General features: G+C 50.6%; 1 protein-coding gene across 5 annotated transcripts in view; it reads right to left on the bottom strand.

The window, feature by feature from the left end:
- rab3gap1 (RAB3 GTPase activating protein subunit 1) overlaps nucleotides 1–21,242 on the bottom strand; it is a 176,299-nt gene that overhangs the window by 131,269 nt on the left and 23,788 nt on the right. For 3 of the 5 annotated variants that reach the window (XM_061792738.1, XM_061792736.1, XM_061792737.1), the window contains 2 exons: nucleotides 18,235–18,400; nucleotides 12,223–12,322 (listed from right to left, as the gene is read on the bottom strand). In XM_061792738.1, the coding sequence (XP_061648722.1) occupies nucleotides 12,223–12,322; nucleotides 18,235–18,400 (266 nt within the window). Of the gene's footprint in view, nucleotides 1–12,222; nucleotides 12,323–18,234; nucleotides 18,401–18,469; nucleotides 18,605–21,242 lie in introns of those variants that run through there. The other 2 variants (XM_061792739.1, XM_061792740.1) reach the window with 2 other exon arrangements.

Below are 21,242 nucleotides of genomic sequence, written 5' to 3'. Positions count from 1 at the left end.
AATGATTTGCAAATCATGTTCAATCTATATTTAATTGAATACACTACAAAGACAAGATATTGAATGTTCAAACTGATAAACTTTATTGTTTTTAGCAAATAATCATTAACTTAGAATTTTATTGCTGCAACACATTCCAAAAAAGCTGGGACAGGGTCATGTTTACCACTGTGTTACATCACCTTTTCTTTTAACAACATTAAAAAAACGTTTGGGAACTGAGGACACGAATAGTCGAAGCTTTGTCGGTGGAATTCTTTCCCATTATTGCTTGATGTACAGCTTCTCCGTTGTCGTATTTTACGCTTCATAATGTGCCACACATTTTCAATGGAAGACAGGTCTGGACTGCAGGCAGGCCAGTCTCGTACCCGCACTTTTCCACTTTGCATCAGTCCATCTTAGATGAGCTTGGGCCCAGAGAAGTTTCTGGGTGTTGTTGATAAATGGCTTTTGCTTTGCATAGTAGAGTTTCAAGTTGCACTTACGGATGGAGCCCCAAACTGTATTTACTGACATTGGTTTTTCCAGAGCCCATGTGGTGATATCCTTTACACATTGAGGTCGGTTTTTGATGCAGTGCCGCCTGAGGGATCGAAGGTCACGGGCATTCAATTTTGGTTTGCGGTCTTGCCGCTTACATGCAGTGATTTCTCCAGATTCGCTGAACCTTTTGATGATATAATGGATCGTAGATGATGAAATCCCTAAATTCCTTGCAATTGTACGTTGAGGAACATTGTCCTTAAACTGTTCGACTATTTTCTCATGCACTTGTTCACAAAGAGGTGAACCTCGCCCCATCTTTGCTTTTGAATGACTGAGCAATTAAGGGAAGCTCCTTTTATACCCAATCATGCCACCCACCTGTTCCCAATTAGCCTGTTCACCTGTGGGATGTTCCAAACAGGTGTTTGATGAGTATTCCTCAACTTTCTCAGTCTTTTTTGTCACTTGTCACAGCTTTTTTGGAACGTGCTGCAGCCATAAAATTCTAAGTTAATGACTATTTGCGAAAAACTAAGTCGACCAGTTTGAACATTAAATAACTTGTCTTTGTAGTGTATTCAATTAAATATAGGTTGAACATGATTTGCAAATCATTGTATTCTGTTTTTATTTATGTTTAACACAACGTCCCAATTTCATTGGAATTGGGGTTGTACTAAGCAAAGGGTCTGAATACTTATGGCTGTGTGATATTTCAGTTTTTCTTTTTTAATAAATCTGCAAAAATATTAATTGCGTTTTTTTCTGGTCAAAATGGGGTGCTGTGTGTACATTGAGGAAAAAAATGAACTGAAATGATTTTAGCAAATGGCTGCAATATAACAAAGAGTGAAAAATTTAAGGGGGACTGAATACTTTCCGTACCCACTGTATGGAGCCAGTCGTGAGCAAGCGCATCATGACCCAATGAGCTGGAATTGTCTGCTAGAGAGTACCAGAGAGGGCAATGGTGTGCCTCCTGTGAAACGAAGAGGTCCACCTCTGCCCTGCAAAAGGTTCTTCAGATGGCGGAAAGCACTTTTACATTTAGCATCCATTCTGCTGTCAACAGAGATTGGGGGGAAAGGGAATCCACCACCTGACTCTGTGGACCCAGAAGGTTAGCCGCGCGCAAGCTGGCAAAATGGACTCACGCCCATGGGAAAAGTTGCTGAGTCCACTGCAAGTGTTTTAGTGACCCTGGTTCCCTCCATGTGGTTTATATGGTCATGCTCAGCCACCTGAGAGCAATTGGAGATATCCATCATTTCATCAATTTTCTACCGCTTATCCGAGGTCGGGTCGCGGGGGCAGGAGCTTTAGCAGGGATGCCCAGACCTCCCTCTCCCCAGCAACTTCATCTTTTCTGGGGGGATTCCGAGGCGTTCCCAGGCCAGCTGAAGCATGTAGTCTCTCCAGCGTGTCGTGGGTCATCCCCGGGGTATCCTCCTGGTGAGACGTGCCCGGAACACCTCACCAGGGAGGCGTCCGGGAGGCATCCGAATCAGATGGCCCAACCACCTCATCTGGGTCCTCTCAATGTGAAGGAGCAGCGGCTCCACTCTGAGATCCTCCCGGATGATCGAGATTCTCACACCACCTCTAAGGGAGAGCCCGGACACCCTCCTCCACTCTGGGCAGGATCTCATCCCCGACCTAGAGAGGGCACGCCACCCTTTTCCGACTGAGGACCATGGTCTCAGATTTGGAGGGGCTGATTCTCATCCCAGCCGCTTCACACTCGGCTGCGAACTGCTCCAGTGAGAGTTGGAGGTCACGGCTTGATGAAGCCAACAGAACCACATCATCTGTAAAAAGCAGAGATGCAATACTGAGGCCACCAAACCAGACCCCCTCTACGCCTCGGCTGCACCTAGAAATTCTGTCCATAAAAGTTATGAACAGAATCGGTGACAAAGGGCAGCCTTGGCGGAGTCCAACCCTCACTGGAAACGAGTCCGACTTACTGCCTCATTTGCGGACCAAACTCTGACTCAGGTCGTACGGGGACCGAACAGCCCGTATCAGGGGGTTCGGTACCCCATACTCCCGAAGCACCCCCCACAGGACCCCCCGAGGGACACGGTCGAACGCCTTCTCCAAGTCCACAAAACACATGTAGACTGGTTGGGCGAACTCCCATGCACCCTCAAGGACCCTGTCGAGGGTGTAGAGCTGGTACACTCTTCCACGGCCAGGAAGAAAACCACACTGCTCCTCCTGAATCTGAGATTCAAAAGGACTCCTTCTTCAGCTTGACGGCATCCCTCACCGTTGGTGTCCACCAACGGGTTCGGGGATTGCCGCCATGACAGGCACCAACCACCTGGCCACAGCTCCGGTCGCCTCAGCAATGGAGGCACGGAACATGGTTCACTCTGACTCAATGTCCCCCGCCTCCCCCGGAACATGAGCAAAGTTCTGTCGGAGGTGGGAGTTGAAACTCCTTCTGACAGGGGATTCCGCCAGACGTTCCCAGCAGACCCTCACAATATGTTTGGGCCTGCCAGGTCTCACTGTCATTGCCCATGTGAGCACTGAAGTCCCCCAGCAGAACGGTGGAGTCCCCAGTGGGAACGCTCTCCAACACCCCCTCCAAGGACTCCAAAAAGGGTGGGTACTCTGAACTGCTGTTTGGTGCATAGGCGCAAACAACAGTCAGGACCCATCTTCCCACCCGAAGGCGGAGGGAGGCTACCCTCTCGTCCACCGGGATGAACCACAACGTACAGGCGCCATGCCGGGGAGCAATAAGTATACCCACACCTGCTCTGCGCCTCTCACCGTGGGCAACTCCAGAGTGGAAGAGAGTCCAATCCCTCTCAAGAGGACTGGTAACAGAGCCCAAGCTGTGCGTGGAGGCGAGTTCGACTATATCTAGTCGGAACTTCTCGACCTCACACACCAGCTCGGGCTCCTTCCCTGCCAGAGAGGTGACATTCCACGTCCCTACAGCCAGCTTCTGTAGCCGGGGATCGGATCGCCAAGGTCCCTGGCTTCGGCCACCGCCCAGCTCGCACTGCACCCGACTCCTATGGCCCCTCCCACAGGTGGTGAGCCCATGGGAAGGGGGACCCATGTTAACCTTTCGGGCTGTGCCCGGCCGGGCCCCATGGGTGCAGGCCCGGCAACCAGGTGCTCGCCTTTGAGCCCCACCTCCAGGCCTGGCTCCAGAGGGGGGCCCCGGTGATCCGCGTCCGGCAAGGGAAACCTGAATCCATTAATTGTATTCGTCATAGGGGTTTTTGGAGCCGTGCTTTCTCTGGTTCCTCACCTCGGACCTGTTTGCCATGGGCGACCCTGCCAGGGGCATAAAGCCCCAGACAACTTAAATCCTAGAATCATTGGGACAGCAGCTCTGAGGCTGGAATGGGGCACCGGGGCACAGCCCAGGTGGCACCCTGTAAGCATCTGCGGAACATGAGCAGATCCACCACCAGCGCATACAACAACACAGAATAAAGAAAACAAAAACTTTACATTCCATAATTGTTACTGGTGGGTGACATGCTACACGGGCAGAGGAATCAAAGATCTAGCATGTTCAGCATGTTGATGAAAGATGACAAGCTATCTATGTAATTTTCTTTGTTCCGCAGATATTTTTATTCTATGATGAGATTTACCCCTCCTGGAGCCGTCACCTTATCGTGGTGGAGGATTTTGTGTGTTTGTGTTGTCTGGGTCTTGACGCCACTGTTAGGGTCACCCATGGCAAACAGGTATTGGGTGAGGGACCAGACCAAGCACGGCTAAAAGACGCCTATGATGAACAAAACAAATGGATGTACGTTTCCCATGCCTGGATGCGGGTCACTGGGCCCCTCCCCCTGGAGCCAGGCCTGGAAGTGGGGCTTGAAGGGGAGCGCCTGGAGGCCGGGCCCGGCCGTGCACAGCCCAAAAGGGTAGCGTGGGTCCCCCTTCCCCTGGGCTCACCACCTGTGGTCATAGGAGTCAGTGCAGGGTGAGCCGGGCGGTGGCCGAAGGCAGGGAACCTTGGCGATTTGATACCCGCTACAGAAGCTGGCTGTAGGGACGTTGAATATAACCTCTCTGGGGGGGAAAGAGCCCGAGCTGGTGTGTGAGGTCGAGAAGTTCCGACGAGATATACGCCTCCACACACGGCTTGGGCTCTGGACCAGTCCCCTTGAGAGGGGTTGGACTCTCTTCCACTCTGGAGTTGCCCACAGTGAGAGGCACCGAGCAGGTGTGGGTATACTTATTGGCTCCCTGCTCGGCGATTGTACATTGGGGTTCACCCCGGTGGACAAGAGGTTAGCCTCCCTCCGCCTTCAGGTGGGGAAACTGGTACTGACTGTTGTTTGTGCCTATGAACCAAACAGCAGTTCAGAGTACCCACCCTTTTTGGAGTCCTTGGAGGGGGTGCTGGAGAGCGCTCCCACTGGGGACTCCATCGTTCTGCTGGGGGACTTCAATGCTCACGTGGGCAATAACATGGAGAACTAGAAGGGTGTGATTGGGAGGAGCGGCCCTTCCCAGTCAAAAACCGAGCGGTGTTCTCTTTTTGGACTTCTGTGCTTATCACGGATTGTCCATAACAAACACCATGTTCAAGCATAAGGGTGTCCACACGTTCACTTGGCACCAGGACACCCAGTGGTGAGTTGGCTCCGAAGGTGGGGGAAGATGCCGGTCTGACCTGGCAGGCCCAAACGTATTGTGGATGTCTGCTGGGAACAGAATCCCCTGTCAGAAGGAGTTTCAACTCCCACCTCCGACAGAACTTTGCTCATGTTCCAGAGGAGGCGGGGGTCCGAGTGGACCATGGTTCCGCGCCTCCATTGCTGAGGCGGCCCACCAGAGCAGTGGCCCTTAGGTGGTCGGTGCTTGTGGTGGCAGCAATCCCCGAACCCGTTAATGGACACCAACGGTGAGAGATGCCGTCAAGCTGAAGGAGGAATCCTATCAGGGCTTTTTGCCCTGTGGGACTCCAGAGGCAGCTGATGGGTACCGGCTGGTAGAATGCAGCTTTGGTGGTCGCTGAGGCAAAAACTCGAGCGTGGGGGGGAGCTCAGTGAGGCCATGTAGAAAGACTTCCTGACGGCGTCGAGGAAATTCTGGTCCACCAGACGGCATCTCAGGAGGCAGAAGCATTGCACCATCAACACTGTGTATAGTGGGGATTGGGCGCTGCTGACCTCGACTCGGGACGTTGAGAGTCAGTGGGAAGAATATTTCTAAGACCTCAATTCCACCGACACGCCTTCCCATGAGAAAGCAGAGTCTCGGGTCTCTGAGACTGGCTCTCCTAAATCTGGGGTTGAGGTCACAGAGATGGTTAAAAAGCTCCTCGGGGGCAAGGCTCCGGGTATCTGATGAGATTCGCCTGGAGTTCCTAAAGGCTCTGGATGTTGTGGGGCTGTCCTGGTTGACTCGCCTCTGCAACATCGCATGGACATCGGGGAACGTGCTTCTGGATTAGCACACTGGGGTGGTGGTCCCTCTTTTTAAGAAGGGGGGCCGGAGGGTGTGTTCCAACTACAGGGGGAATCACACTGCTCAGCCTCCCCAGTAAGGTCTATTCAGGGGTTCTGGAGAGGAGGGTCCATCGGGAAGTCGAATCTCAGATTCAGTTGGAGCGGTGTAGTTTTCATCCTGGCCTTGGAACAGTGTACCAGCTCTACATCCTCGGCAGGGTCCTTGAGGGTGCATGGGAGTTCCCCCAACCAGTCTACATGTGTTTTGTGGGCTTGGAGAAGCCGTTTGACAGTGCCCCTCGTGGAGCACTGTTGGGGGTGCTTCAGGAGTATGGGGTACCGAACCCCATTGATACGGGCTGTTCAGTCCCTGTATGACCAATGTCAGAGTTTGGTCCGCATTGCTGGTAGTAAGTCGCAGACATGTAAACACCAAAGGCATGAAAAAGGTGACAGACCAAAATAAATAAATAAAATGTAAAAAATATGTAGTAATAATATTGCAGGGGTGGATGATTAGTATTGATTATTTTTCCAGTTTCATAAAATTGCTTTCTTAGCGATAGCTGAAGTAACAAGTACTGATATATTTCGGAGGTCAATTATGTTTAAATCACCAAGTGTGCATAATCTTGGGGATAGTGGAATCCCGCAGTTCAGTTTCTGCATAACCGAAGTCCAAAAGCATTGAATTGGTCTTCATTTCCGTATAGCAAGAAAATAGTCAGTGCATTGTGTGCATATATCAGGTGAAGAAAAGCCTATTTCATGCGCAGTGTTCTGAGTAAAGTGTGTTCTATTGAGTACCATATATTGTCTAAGCTGTAAATTTGTCATCCTAAACATGCTGTTGCATATCTGTATCCAGTAATTTTAGTCACCAGACACTGACAGTTCTTCCCATTTAGTGATTGGTAAGTGCATTGAATTTGAATATGAGAATAATTTATAAATATTTGAGTGGTTTCACACCCCCCCACCCCCCCCCCCCCCACATTTTGTGGGAGAACAAACAAACTCTGGTGTTTCAAGTGTTGGGATTCTTTTTTCAATGTTGTTTTTAATGTATTGTATTGAAGCCTGCGTGGGTTTTCTCCGGGTGCTTCAGTTTCCTCCCACATCCCAAAAACATGCGTGGTAGGTTGACTGAAGACTCTAAATTGCCCGTAGGTGTGAATGTGAGTGCGAACGGTTGTTTGTTTATGTGTGCCCTGCAATTGGCTGGCGACCAGTTCAGGGTGTACACAAACTCTCGCCCGAAGATAGCTGGGATAGGCTCCAGCACGCCCGCGACCCTAGTGAGTAGAAGCGGCTCAGAAAATGGATGAATGGATAATTACATCCCCCCCAACCTCAACATTGCAATTGCAATTTCACAGGCGATTATTTTTTCAAGGTCCTTGTTTTTTTTTTCATTTTTTTTTTAATACAATAGCAAACAAAAAAACAAAGCAACGTCAGCTTTATTATCCATAAATTGTTTGGTCTTACAGGTTAGGCTTACGCTAAAATATAGTGATCCATGAATTAATATGAAATACAGTTGATTTATTGACTTCAATTACAGTTGACTTGTAAATACATACAGTATGTACAGGCCCTTTCAAAAAAAAAATGAATATGGAAAAGTTTATTTAATTCCATAATTCCATTCAAAAAATTAAACTTTCATAGATTATAGATTCAGGGCCCACAATTTAAACAATTTAAAGTATTTATTTGTTTATTTTTACGTAATTTGGGGTTCCACGTAAAAATAAAAAATAAAAAAATTAAAAAATCAGAAATTAAAAACATTTTAATACTGTTAAGAAATCAGCCCAAATTGTGCAGGCCATACATGTTTTATGTGTCACACATTAATCATCTACTTAACTCAAAGCACCTGCACAGGTTTCCCCAGGTGTCATTAAATTGCTTCAGTTTGGTTCAATTCTCACAGTTGGGTTCAATATGGGGAAGACTGCAGACTTGACAACTGCCCAGAAGACCATCATTTTACACCCTCCATAGGATGGGTAAGCCACAAAAGTTCATAGCTAAGGATGCTGGCGGTTCACAGAGTTCTGTGTCCAAGCATATCATTGGAAAATCTCGTGGAAGGACAACATTTGGCAGGAGAAGATGCACCAGCAAAAGAGATGACTGTGGGCTTCAGTGGATTATCAAACAGAGAAGATTTAAGAATCTAGCAGAGATTAAGAAAGAGTGGAATGAGGCGGGAGTCACTGTTTCAAAAACCACCAAATTCAGACGCATCCGGGAGATGGGTTACAAGTGTCGGGTTGCAAGTGTCGCCATTTCTGAGTCTGAGCTAATGTAGGAAGCCTCTCAACTGGGCCAAGGAGAAGGACTGGACTGTTGGCCAGTGGTCCAAGGTCCTCTTTTCCGATGAAAGTAAAGTGTGCCTTTCATTCGGGAATCAAGGTCCAAGGGTTTGGAGGAACACGGTGAAGAACAGAACCGAAGCTGCTTGAGGTCCAGTGTGAAATATCCACAGTCAGTCATGATTTGGGGTGCAATTTCCAGTGCAGCTGTTGGTAAACTCTGCTTTCTTAAATCCAAAGTCAACGCAACAGTCTACCAGAATGTTTTAGAGGACTTCATGATTCCTTCTGCTGAGGATCTGTACGGAGATGCAGATTTCATCTTCCAGCAGGACCTGATCCTTGCCCACAGTGCTTGACTGGCCAGCCAACTCGGTGGATCTAAATTCCATTGAGAATCTTTTATTATCAAGAGGAAAATGAGGGGCACCAGACCCAAAAACAAAGAAGAACTGACAGCAAGCATCAAGGAAATCAGGGCTTACATAACTCCCAGGCAATGCCAGAGGCTGATTGCTTCAATGCCACGGCACATCGAGGCAGTAATTAAAGCAATTTTTCCATGATATTCTACCCCTCCTCTGCAGCTTGGCCTGGAGGTGGGGCTCGAAGGAGAGCGCCTGGTGGCTGGGCCTGCACCCATGGGGAACGGCCGGGCACAGCCCGAAAGGGTAACGTGGGTCCCCTTTCCCATGGGCTCACCACCTGTGGGAGGGCCAATAGGGGTCAGGTGCAGTGCGAGCTGGGCGGTGGCCGAAGGCGGGGACCTTGGCGATCCGATCCCCGGCAACAGAAGCTGGCTCGAGGGACGTGGAATGTCACCTCTCTGACAGGGAAAGAGCCCGAGCTGGTGTGTGAGATTGAGAAGTTCCGACAAGACATAGTCGGACTCGCCTCCATTCACAGCTTGGGCTCTGGCACCAGTCCTCTTGAGAGGGGTTGGACTCTCTTCCACTCTGGAGTTGCCCACGGTGAGAGGCACCGAGCAGGTGTGGGTATACTTATTGCTCCCCGGCTCGGCGCCTGTACGTTGGGTGGATGAGAGGGTAGCCTCCCTCCGCCTTCGGGTGGGGGGGACGGGTCCTGACTGTTGTTTGTGCCTATGCACCAAACAGCAGTTCAGAGTACCCATCCTTTTTAGAGTCCTTGGAGAGGGTGCTGGAGAGCGCTCCGGCTGGGGACTCCATCGTTCAGCTGGGGGACTTCAATGCTCACGTGGGCAATGACAGTGAGACCTGGAAGGGTGTGATTGGGAGGAACGCCTCCCCCCCCCCCCCCGATCAGAACCCGAGCGGTGTTCTGTTATTGGACTTCTGTGCTCATCACGGATTGTCCATAACGAACACCATGTTCAAGCATAAGGGTGTACGCACGTGCACTTGGCACCAGGACACCCTAGGTCGCAGTTCGATGATCGAATATGTGGTAGTGTCATCGGACTTGCAGCCGCATGTCTTGGACACTCGGGTAAAGAGAGGGGCGGAGCTGTCAACTGATCACCACCTGGTGGAGAGTTGGCTCCGATGGTGGGGGAAGATGCCGGTCCGACGTGGCAGGCCTAAACGTATTGTGAGGGTCTGCTGGGAACGTCCGGCGGAATCCCCTGTCAGAAGGAGTTTCAACTCCCACCTCCGACAAAACTTTGCTCATGTTCCGGGGGAGGTGGGGGACATCGAGTCCGAGTGGACCATGTTCCGTGCCTCCGTTGCTGAGGCGGCCGACCGGAGCTGTGGCCGCAAGGTGGTTGGTGCCTGTCGTGGCGGCAATCCCTGAACCCGTTGGTGGAGGCATGCCGTCAAGCTGAAGAAGGAGTCCTATCGGGCCATTTTGGCCTTTAGGACTCCTGAGGCAGCTGATGGGTACCGGCTGGCCAAGCGGAATGCATCTTTGGTGGTCGCTGAAGCAAAAACTCGGGCATGGAAGGAGTTCGGCCATGGAGAAAGACTTCCGGACGGCTTCGAGGAAATTCTGGTCCATCATCCGGCGTCTCAGGAGGGGGAAGCAGTGCACCATCAACACTGTATAGTGTGGATGGGGCGCTGCTGACCTCGACTCGGGACGTTGTGAGCCGGTGGGGAGAATACTTCAAAGACCTCCTCAATTCCACCGACACGGCTTCCCATGAGGGAGCAGAGTCTGGGTTCTCTGAGGCGGGCTTTCCTATCTCTGGGGTCGAGGTCACCGAGATGGTTAAAAAGCTCCTCGGTGGCAAGGCCCCGGGGGTGGATGAGACTTGCCCGGAGTTTGTCAAGGCTCTGGATGTTGTAGGGCTGTCCTGGTTGACACGCCTCTGCAACATCGGGGACAGTGCCTCTGGATTGGCAGACTGGGGTGGTGGTCCCCCCTTTTAAGAAGCGGGACCGGAGGGTGTGTTCCAACTACAGGGGGATCACACTCCTCAGCCTCCCTGGTAGGGTCTATTCAGGGGTGCTGGAAAGGAGGGTCCGTCGGGAAGTCGAATCTCAGATTCAGGAGGAGCAGTATTATTTTCGTCCTGGCCGTGGAACAGTGGACCAGCTCTACACCCTTGGCAAGGTCCTAGAGGGTGCATAGGACAACCAGTCTACATGTGTTTTGTGGACTTGGAGAAGGAGTTTGACCGTGTCCCTCGGGGGGTCTTGTGGGGGGTGCTTTGGGAGTATGGGGTACCAAACCCCCTGATACGGGCTGTTCGGTCCCTGTACGACCGGAGTCAGAGTTTGGTCCGCATATCCGGCAGTAAGTCGGACTAGTTTCCGGTGAGGGTTGGACTCCGCCAAGGTTGCCCTTTGTCACCGATTCTGTTCATAACTTTTATGGACAGAATTTCTAGGCGCAGCCGAGGCGTAGAGGGGGTCCGGTTTTTGCAGATGATGTGGTTCTGTTGGCTTCATCAAGCCGTGACCTCAAACTTTCACTGGAGCAGTTTGCAGCCGTGTGAAGCGGCTGGGATGAGAATCAGCACCTCCAAATCTAAGACCATGGTCCTCAGTCGGAAAAGGGTGGCGTGCCCTTTCCAGGTCGGGGATGAGATCCTGCCCCAAGTGGAGGAGTTCAAGTATCTTGGGGTCTTGTTCACGAGTGAGGGAAGAATGGAACGGGAGATCGACAGCCGGATCGGTGCAGCGTCTGCAGTGATGCGGACTTTGTATCGATGCGTTGTGGTAAAAAAGGAGCTAAGCCGAAAGGCGAAGCTCTCGATTTACCGGTCGATCTACGTTCCCACCCTCACCTATGGTCACGAGCTGTGGGTCGTGACCGAAAGAACAAGATCCCGGATACAAGCGGCCGAAATGAGTTTCCTCCGCAGGGTGTCTGGGCTCTCCCTTAGAGATAGGGTGAGAAGCTTGGTCATCCGGGAGGATCTCAGAGTAGAGCCGCTGCTCCTCCGCATTGAGAGGAGCCAGATGAGGTAACTGGGGCATCTGATTCGGATGCCTCCCGGACGCCTCCCTGGAGAGGTGTTCCGGGCACGTCCCACCGGGAGGAGAGCCCGGGGACGACTCAGGACACGCTGGCGAGACTACATCCTTCGGCTGGCCTGGGAACGCCTCGAGATCCCCCCAGAAGAGATGGATGAAGTGGCTGGGGAGAGGGACGTCTGGGCGTCCCTGCTAAAGCTACTGACCCCGCGACCCGACCTCGGATAAGTGGTAGAAAACGGATGGATGGATGGATGGATGGATGATATTCTAATTTTTTGGAAAGGGTCTGCATATGTATGTGTTAATTCATCGAAATGTGTTTAAAGTGTGTGGGAGGGGTAAAACTATGTTTTAAAAAATAGTATTTTCTTATATGGTCTCTGATCACAGATTTGGGGGTCTGGAATGTATACCCTGCAATAAATAGGAGTTCATTGTAGTTACAAAGGAATGGGTCATTTTCAAGTACTAAAAACAGACTTTTTTTCTTTACCCAAGAGAAAACTGTGGCTGCATCCGAAATAGAGCACATTGAATAACATCCTCCATACCACATATGCCTACCTGGAGGTTGCAGTGGCCAAGAATACTGCTGCCAATCCTGAAGAATGTAGGTAAAACGGATCGCAATGTTGATTGGAGGTAAGGGGTATATGGTACATCCCTAAAGAGAGGGAGAGAAGTGAACTGTGACTTCACTGATAATATGTGCATTACCTTATTTATTCTTTGCGTGAATATTTAGTAAGATTCAAGTTCAGTTTTTAAATTAAAGAGTAACAAGGGGCTGATGCGCCCACATATCCTGGGCATGTTCGAAGATACAGTACCCTCCAAATGTATTGGAACAGCAAGGTGAATTCCTTTGTTCTTGTTGTATACTGAAGACATTTGGGTTTCAGATCAAAAGATGAATATGAGACTAAAGTTCAGAATTCCAGATTTTATTTCATGGTATTTACATCTAGATCTGTTAAACAACTCAGGACAGAGCAACCTTTGTTTGAAGATACCCACTTTTCAAGTGAGCAAAAGGATTGAAACAGACACTATTAAATTAACTTAAAGTGAATAACATTTAATATTTGGTGGCATAACCCTGACTTGCAATAACTGCGACTGTTGAATTCTTCATTTGAAATGCTATTCCAGGCCTTTACTGCATCCTCTTTCAATTCTTGTTTGCTTCTGGGGGTTTCTCCCTTCAGTCTCTTCTTCAGTGATTGACTTGGGCAGTCTAAGACCTTCCACATTTTCCTCCTGATGAAATCCTTTGTTGTGTTGGCAGTGTGTTTTGGGTCATTGTTTTGTTGCACTATGAAGAGTTTCCCGATTAGTTTGGATCCATTTTACAATTACAACATTTCTCCAAAGATCTGTGGGCCAAAATTCCTCCACAACGCTTTATGCGACTCATTGCTAGTTATCGCAAACGCTTGATTGCAGTTGTTGCTGCTAAGGGTAGCCAAACCAGGAATGAGATTGAGGGGGCAAACACTTTTACATATAGGGCCATGGAAGTGTGGAATTTATTTTCTCCCTTAATAAAAACCTTTGTTTAAAAATTACATTTTGTGTTTACTTGTACTGTCTTTGAAAAATAATTTTGTTTGTTTGATGATGCGTAACATTTAAGTGTGATAAACGTAAAAAAAATACATCAGAAAGGGGGCAAACACTTTCACAACACTGTGATTATATACATATACAGTGCCATGAAAAGGTATTGGCCTCCTTATCAAATTCTTATATTTTTGCAGTTTCCCCACTTTAAGATCATCAAACATATGTAACCATCAGAGAAATATAACCCAAGTGAACTTAAAATGCTGTTTTAAAATGGTGATTTCATTTATTAAGGTAAACAACAAAAACTATTTAAAGTTACCTGGCCCTGTGTGAAAAGTAATTATTCCCCTTGTTACATATTCAATTAATTCTGGCTATACACAATTTTAGGTTAATTAGAACAGATCACACTCAACCCTGATTACCTCCAGACCTCAATCAAGAAATCACTTCAACTGACTCTATCCCAACAAAATAATGTCAGACAAATGATCTAAAAAAGCTGCAAAAAAAATGACACGATCCCAAAAAATTCCAATCGAGAAATTCAGTAATTGACATCTACCAGTCTGGAAAGGGTTAAAAAAGCCATTTCTAAAGCTTTAGGATTCCAGCAAACCATAAAGAGAGCCATTATACTCAAACGGAGAAAACATGGAGCAGTGGTGAACCTTCCCAGGAGTAGCCGGCCTATAAAAATTACCCGAGAGAACAGCAAGACTCATCCAGGAGGCCATAAAGGAACTCTGACAACTTCTAAAGAACTGCAGGCCTCATTTGCCTAAGTTAAGGTCAGTGTTCATGACACAAGGAAGAGATGAGGCAAAAATGGCATCCATGGCAGAGTTTCAGGGCGAAAATCACTGCTGACCAAAAAGAACAAAGGTGTGTCTTAAATTTGCACAAAAAAAAACAAAAAAAACTGAAGACTTCTGGGAGAATATTACATGGACTGACGAGATGAAAGTTGAGCTTTTTGTCTTGTTACATCTGGCATAAATGTACCACAGCATTTCAGAATAAGAACATCACAATTGAACAAAGCATTCCGCTTGGCCAGCCAGTACCCTTCAGCTACCTCAGGAGTCACACAGGCAAAAACAGCCCAATAAGACTCTTTCTTCAGCTTGACGGCATCCCTCACCACTAGTGTCCACCAACGGGTACGGGGGTTGCCGCCACGACAAGCACCGACCACCTTACGGCCACAGCTCCTGTCGGCCCCCTCTGCAATGGAGGCACGGAACATGGTCCACTTTGACTAAATGTCCCCCGCTTTCCCCGGAACGTGGGTGAAGTTCTGCCGGACGTGGGAGTTGAAACTCCTTCTGACAGGGGATTCTGCCAGACGTTCCCAGCAGACCCTCACAATACGTTTGGGTCTGCCAGGTCGGACGGCTTGACGGCATCCCTCACCGCTGGTGTCCACCAACGGGTACGGGGGTTGCCGCCACGACAAGCACCGACCACCTTACGGCCACAGCTCCTGTCGGCCCCCTCAGCAATGGATGCACGGAACATGGTCCACTCTGACTAAATGTCCCCCGCTTCCCCCGGAACGTGGGTGAAGTTCTGCCGGACGTGGGAGTTGAAACTCCTTCTGACAGGGGATTCTGCCAGACGTTCCCAGCAGACCCAAACATATTGTGAGGGTCTGCTGGGAACCTCACAATATGTTTGGGTCTGCCAGGTCGGACCGGCATCTTCCCCCACCATCGGAGCCAACACACCATCAGGTGGTGATCTATTGACAGCTCCGCCCCTCTCTTTACCCGAGTGTCCAAGACATGCGGCCGCAAGTTTGGTGCATACGCACAAACAACACCACCACCAGTGTGTCCACCATGGTAAACCCCAATGTACAGGCGCAGCGCAGTAGGAGGCGGGGGTGCAATAGGTGTACCCATACCTGGTCGGCGCCGCTCACTGTGGGCAAATCCAGAGTGGAAGAGAGTCCAACCCCTCTCAAGAGGACTGGTACCAGAGGCCAAGCTGTGTGTGGAGGCAAGCCTGACTGTATCTTGTCGGAACGTCTCGAGCTCACACACCAGCTCAGGTTCCTTCCCTGCTAGAGAGGTGACAGTCCATGTGCCTAGAGCCAGCTCTGGACCCGGTATTGGATTGCCAAGATCCCTGCCTTCGACCACCGCCCAGCTCACTGCATCTGACCCCTATGGCCCAGAGGTGGTGAGCCCATGGGAAGGGGGATCCACGTTACCCTTTCGGGCTGTGCCCCTGCCGGGCCCCGTGGGTGCAGGCACTTAGAGCAGTTCGAATGACTAATATTGCAAAAGTCCGGTGCAATGACCATTGAGCAAAGGGCGCCAAGACTTCAAGGAGTATATATGGTGTAAAGTGACGAGTAGTGCGATAATCTGGGACAATGTTGATTGTGCAAATGTTGCAGATACTCCTTAATCAGTGTGCAAATGGAGCAGATGCTACTCTGGCATGAGTGGCCAGTATTGGTCAACAACAGATATGCAAATAGTGCAGCGTGGCGTGACAACTACAGTGAGTGCACGAGTAAGATATAATTGGCCCCACAGAAATGTGATAACGAATTAAAGTCAAAAATTGCCAGCATGTTGAAATGGAATTGTAGGTCAGGTGTTTAAGAAGTTGATTGCAAGAGGGAAGAAGCCGTTGGAATGTCTGCTAGTTCTAGTTTGCATTGATCGGTAGCGCCTAACTGAGGGAAGGAGCTGGAAGAGCTGGTGACCAGGATGCGTTGTGTCCGAGAGGATTTTGCACACTCTTGTCTTCGTTCCGGCAGCGTGCAAGTCCTCAAGGGTGGGTCGGGGGGTACCGACAATCCTTTCAGCAGTTTTGATTGTCCGTTGCAGTCGGAGTTTGTCCTTTTTTGTAGCAGCACCAAACCAGACTGTGATGGAAGAACACAGGACTGATTCGAGCTCAGCAGCTCCTGTGGCAGGCTGTGCTTTCTCAGAAGCCGCAGGGAGTACATCCTCTGCTGGGCCTTTTTGAGGAGTTGATGTTGGTCGCCCACTTCAGGTCCTGAGAGACTGTAATTCCCAGGAACTTGAAGGTCTTGACGGATGACACAAGGCAGCTGGACAACGTGAGGGGGCAGCTGTGGCGAAGGATGCCTCCTGAAGTCCACGATCATCTCTACAGTCTTGAGCGTGTTCAGCTCTGTAATCTGCAAACTTTAGGAGTTTGACAGTCGGGTGCGCTGAGTTGCAGTTGTTTGTGTAGACAGAGAAGAGCAGCGGAGAGAGGACACAACCTTGGGACGCCCCAGTGCTGATGCTGCGTGTGGATGAGGTGGCCTCCCCCAGCCTGACCTGCTCTGTCCTGCCTGTCAGAAAGCTGTAAATCCACTGGCAGGTGGCAGGTGAGACGCTGAGCTGGAGAAGCTTGGATGAAAGGAGTTCTTGGATGATGGTGTTTAACACTGAGCTGAAGTCCACAAACAGGATCCTCGCGTAGGTCCCTGCACTGTCGAGGTGTTCTAGGATGAAGTGCAGTCCCATGTTGACTGCATCATCCGCAGACCTGTTCGCTCGCTAGGCAAACTGCAGGGGGTGCAGCAGGGGACCTGTGACGCTCTTGAGGTGGTCCAGCACGATACGTTCAAAGGACTTCATAACCACAGATGTCAAGGCGACAGGCCTGTAGTCATTTAGACCCGAGATTGCAGGTTTCTTGGCGACTGGAATAATGGTGGAGCGTTTGAAACAGGATGGTACTTTGCATAGTTCCAGAGATCTATTGAAGATCTGAGTGAAGACTGGCACGAGCTTGTCCGCGCAGACTTTGAGGCAGGATGGGGACACATAGTCTGGGCCTGCCGCTTTGTTAATCTTTTGTTGTTTGAAGATGCGTCTCACATCCTGTTCATGGATGGTTAACGCAGAAGTCAGAGGTGAGACTGTGATCCGTGGTGTGAAAGTGTCCTTTTCAAATCTCCAGTAGAATGTGTTCAAGTCGTTGGCTAGTGTGCTATTGTTCTCAGCTTGGGGGGATCGTCGCTTGTAATTAGTCAGCAATTGGAATACATGCCAGACTGATTTAGAGTCATTAGCACTAAACTGTTTTTCCAACTTTGCTGCATAGTTCCTCTTTGCAATGTTAATTTCTTTAGTCAGCTGGTTTCGACCTCGATTATACAGGGCCCTGTCCCCGCTCTGATATGAGTCCTCCTGAGCTTGGCGAAGCTGCTTAAGTTTAGCAGTGAACCACGGCTTGTTGTTGTTGAAAGTGCGAAATGACATTGTTGGTACACAAACCTCTTCACAGAAACTGATATAGGATGTGACTGTGTCCGTATATTCATCCAGGCTGCCAGCGGAATTTTCAAAGACACTCCAGTCTGTGCAGTCTAAACAGTTTTGTAGTTCCATCTTCGCTTCATTGGTCCACTTTTTCACTGTTTTCACTGTAGGCTTCGCGCATTTAAGTTCTTGCCTGTACGTCGGTATTAAGTGAATTAAGCAGTGATCAGACGAGCCCAGTGCTGCACAAAGTTTGGCACGGTATGCGTCTTTTAGCGTAGTATAGCAGTGGTCCAAAATGTTATTTTCCCTGGGAGGACAGTCGATGTGCTGCTTGTATTTAGGGAGTTCGTGGTTGAGTTTAGCTTTGTTAAAGTCCCCGTGAATAATGAGGGCGTTCGTGTTACCTTGAGGTGGGATGTATGCGCCAGTCAGAATGAATGATGCGAACTCACGAGGCGAGTAGAATGGCTTTCAGTTCAAAAACTGCGACTCCAAATGCGGGCTGCAGTGTGTGCTGAGCTCGGTGACATCCGTACACCATTTTCCGTTGAGATAGAAGCGAAAGTTGGTGAAAGACAGTCTGGAGTAGCCTCCTTGATGGTTAGCAAGTCTCCCCTTGTGTAAGTGAGTCGTGTAATGTCTCCAAAGACGAACGAAAAACAGAAAAACAGAAACAATACTAGAGAGCGTGTAACCGAGGCAACCACACTGGTAGGCGCCATCTTGAATGAAAATCAATGAAAATCAGTATGAAACTGGCACTTACGGTCTTTGATTTGAAGATGTCAAGAAGACCAGACAGGTGGTTGTACTGACTTGGTACCTTACGAAGGTGTACCATCTCAAATTCAGTGTGGACACCATGTCCTTGGCATTCACCAGAATATAGTCGCCTCCATTTTTGCTGGATCTGCACAAACATGGGGACTTGGCTGATTGTAGAGGACAAAAAGACAAAGATTGATTAAGATTTGCCATCCATCCATCCATCCATTCTCTACCGCTTATCCGGGTCGGGTCGCGGGGGCAGTAGCTTCAGCAGGGACGCCCAGACTACCCTCTCCCCAGCCACTTCATCCAGCTCTTCCGGGGGGATCCCGAGGCGTTCCCAGGCCAGCCGAAGGATGTAGTCTCTCCAGCGCGTCCTGGGTCGTCCCCGGGGTCTCCTCCCGGTAGGACATGCCCGGAACACCTCACCAGGGAGGCGTCCGGGAGGCATCCGAATCAGATGCCCCAGCCACCTCATCTGGCTCCTCTCAATGCGGAGGAGTAGCGGCTCTACTCTGAGATCCTCCCGGATGACCGAGCTTCTCACCCTATCTCTAAGGGAGAGCCCGGACACCCTGCGGAGGAAACTCATTTCGGCCGCTTGTATCCGGGATCTTGTTCTTTCGGTCACGACCCACAGCTCATGACCATAGGTGAGGGTAGGAACGAAGATCGACCGGTAAATTGAGACCTTCGCCTTTCGGCTTAGCTCTTTCTTTACCACAACGGACCGATACAAAGTCCGCATCACTGCAGACGCTGCACAGATCCGCCTGTCGATCTCCCGTTCCATTCTTCCCTCACTCGCATCACTTCCCTCACTCGCATCACTTCCCCAAGATACTTGAATTCCTCCACTTGGGGCAGGATCTCATCCCCGACCTGGAGATGGCATGCCACCCTTTCCGACTGAGGACCATGGTCTCAGATTTGGAGGTGATGATTCTCATCCCAGCCGCTTCACACTCGGCTGTGAACTGCTCCAATGAGAGTTGGAGGTCACGGCTTGATGAAGCCAACAGAACCACATCATCTGCAAAAAGCAGAGATGCAATACTGAGGCCACCAAACCGGACCCCCTCTACGCCTCGGCTGCGCCTAGAAATTCTGTCCATAAAAGTTATGAACAGAATCGGCGACAAAGGGCAGCCTTGGCGGAGTCCAACCCTCACCGGGAACGAGTCCGACTTACTGCCGGATATGCGGACCAAACTCTGACTCCGGTCGTACAGGGACCGAACAGCCCGTATCAGGGGGTTCGGTACCCCATACTCCCGAAGCACTCTCCACAGGACTCCCCGAGGGACACGGTCGAACGCCTTCTCCAAGTCCACAAAACACATGTAGACTGGTTGGGCGAACTCCCATGCACCCTCGAGGACCCTGCCGAGGGTGTAGAGCTGGTCCACTGTTCCACGGCCAGGACGAAAACCACACTGCTCCTCCTGAATCTGAGATTCGACTTCCCGACGGACCCTCCTCTCCAGCACCCCTGAATAGACCTTACCAGGGAGGCTGAGCAGTGTGATCCCCCTGTAGTTGGAACACACCCTCCGGTCCCCCTTCTTAAAAAGGGGGACCACCACCCCAGTCTGCCAATCCAGAGGCACTGTCCCCGATGTCCACGCGATGTTGCAGAGGCGTGTCAACCAGGACAGCCCCACAACATCCAGAGCCTTTAGGAACTCCGGGCGAATCTCATCCACCCCCGGGGCCCTGCCACCGAGGAGCTTTTTAACTACCTCGGTGACCTCAAACCCAGAGATAGGAGAGCCCGCCTCAGAGAACCCACACTCTGCTTCCCCATGGGAAGGCGTGTCGGTGGAATTGAGGAGGTCTTCGAAGTATTCTCCCCACCGACTCACAACGTCCCGAGTCGAGGTCAGCAGCGCCCCATCCCCACTATACACAGTGTTGGTGGTGCACTGCTTTCCTCTCCTGAGACGTCGGATGGTGGACCAGAATTTCCTCGAAGCCGTCCGGAAGTCTTTCTCCATGGCCTCACCGAACTCCTCCCATGCCCGGGTTTTTGCTTCAGCGACCACCAGAGCTGCATTCCGCTTGGCCAGCCGGTACCCATCAGCTGCCTCAGGAGTCCCACAGGCCAAAAAGGCCCGATAGGACTCCTTCTTCAGCTTGACGGCATCCCTCACCGTTGGTATCCACCAACGGGTTCGGGGATTGCCGCCACGACAGGCACCGACCACCTTAAGGCCACAGCTCCGGTCGGCCGCCTCAGCAATGGAGGCGCGGAACATGGTCCACTCGGACTCGATGTCCCCCGCCTCCCCCGGAACATGAGCAAAGTTCTGTCGGAGGTGGGAGTTGAAACTCCTTCTGACAGGGGATTCTGCCAGACGTTCCCAGCAGACCCTCACAATACGTTTGGGCCTGCCACGTCGGACCGGCATCTTCCCCCACCATCGGAGCCAACTCACCACCAGGTGGTGATCAGTTGACAGCTCCGCCCCTCTCTTCACCCGAGTGTCCAAGACATGCGGCCGCAAGTCCGATGACACGACCACAAAGTCGATCATCGAACTGCGACCTAGGGTGTCCTGGTGCCAAGTGCACGTGTGGACACCCTTATGCTTGAACATGGTGTTCGTTATGACAATCCATGACGAGCACAGAAGTCCAATAACAGAACACCGCTTGGGTTCTGATCGGGGGGGCCGTTCCTCCCAATCGCGCCCTTCCAGTTCTCACTGTCATTGCCCACGTGAGCATTGAAGTCCCCCAACAGAACAATGGAGTCCCCAGCGGGAGCGCTCTCCAGCACCCCTTCCAAGGACTCCAAAAAGGGTGGGTACTCTGAACTGCTGTTTGGTGCATAGGCACAAACAACAGTCAGGACCCGTCTCCCCACCCGAAGGCGGAGGGAGGCTACCCTCTCGTCCACCGGGGTGAACCCCAACGTACAGGCGCCGAGCCGGGGGGCAATAAGTATACCCACACCTGCTCGGCGCCTCTCACCATGGGCAACTCCAGAGTGGAAGAGAGTCC

The sequence above is a fragment of the Phyllopteryx taeniolatus genome, chromosome 12, assembly GCF_024500385.1.
Source record: "Phyllopteryx taeniolatus isolate TA_2022b chromosome 12, UOR_Ptae_1.2, whole genome shotgun sequence".
NCBI lineage: Eukaryota > Metazoa > Chordata > Actinopteri > Syngnathiformes > Syngnathidae > Phyllopteryx > Phyllopteryx taeniolatus.
The sequence above is the reverse complement of the archived record's forward strand: the minus strand, read 5'-3'. Positions and strand labels throughout refer to the sequence as shown.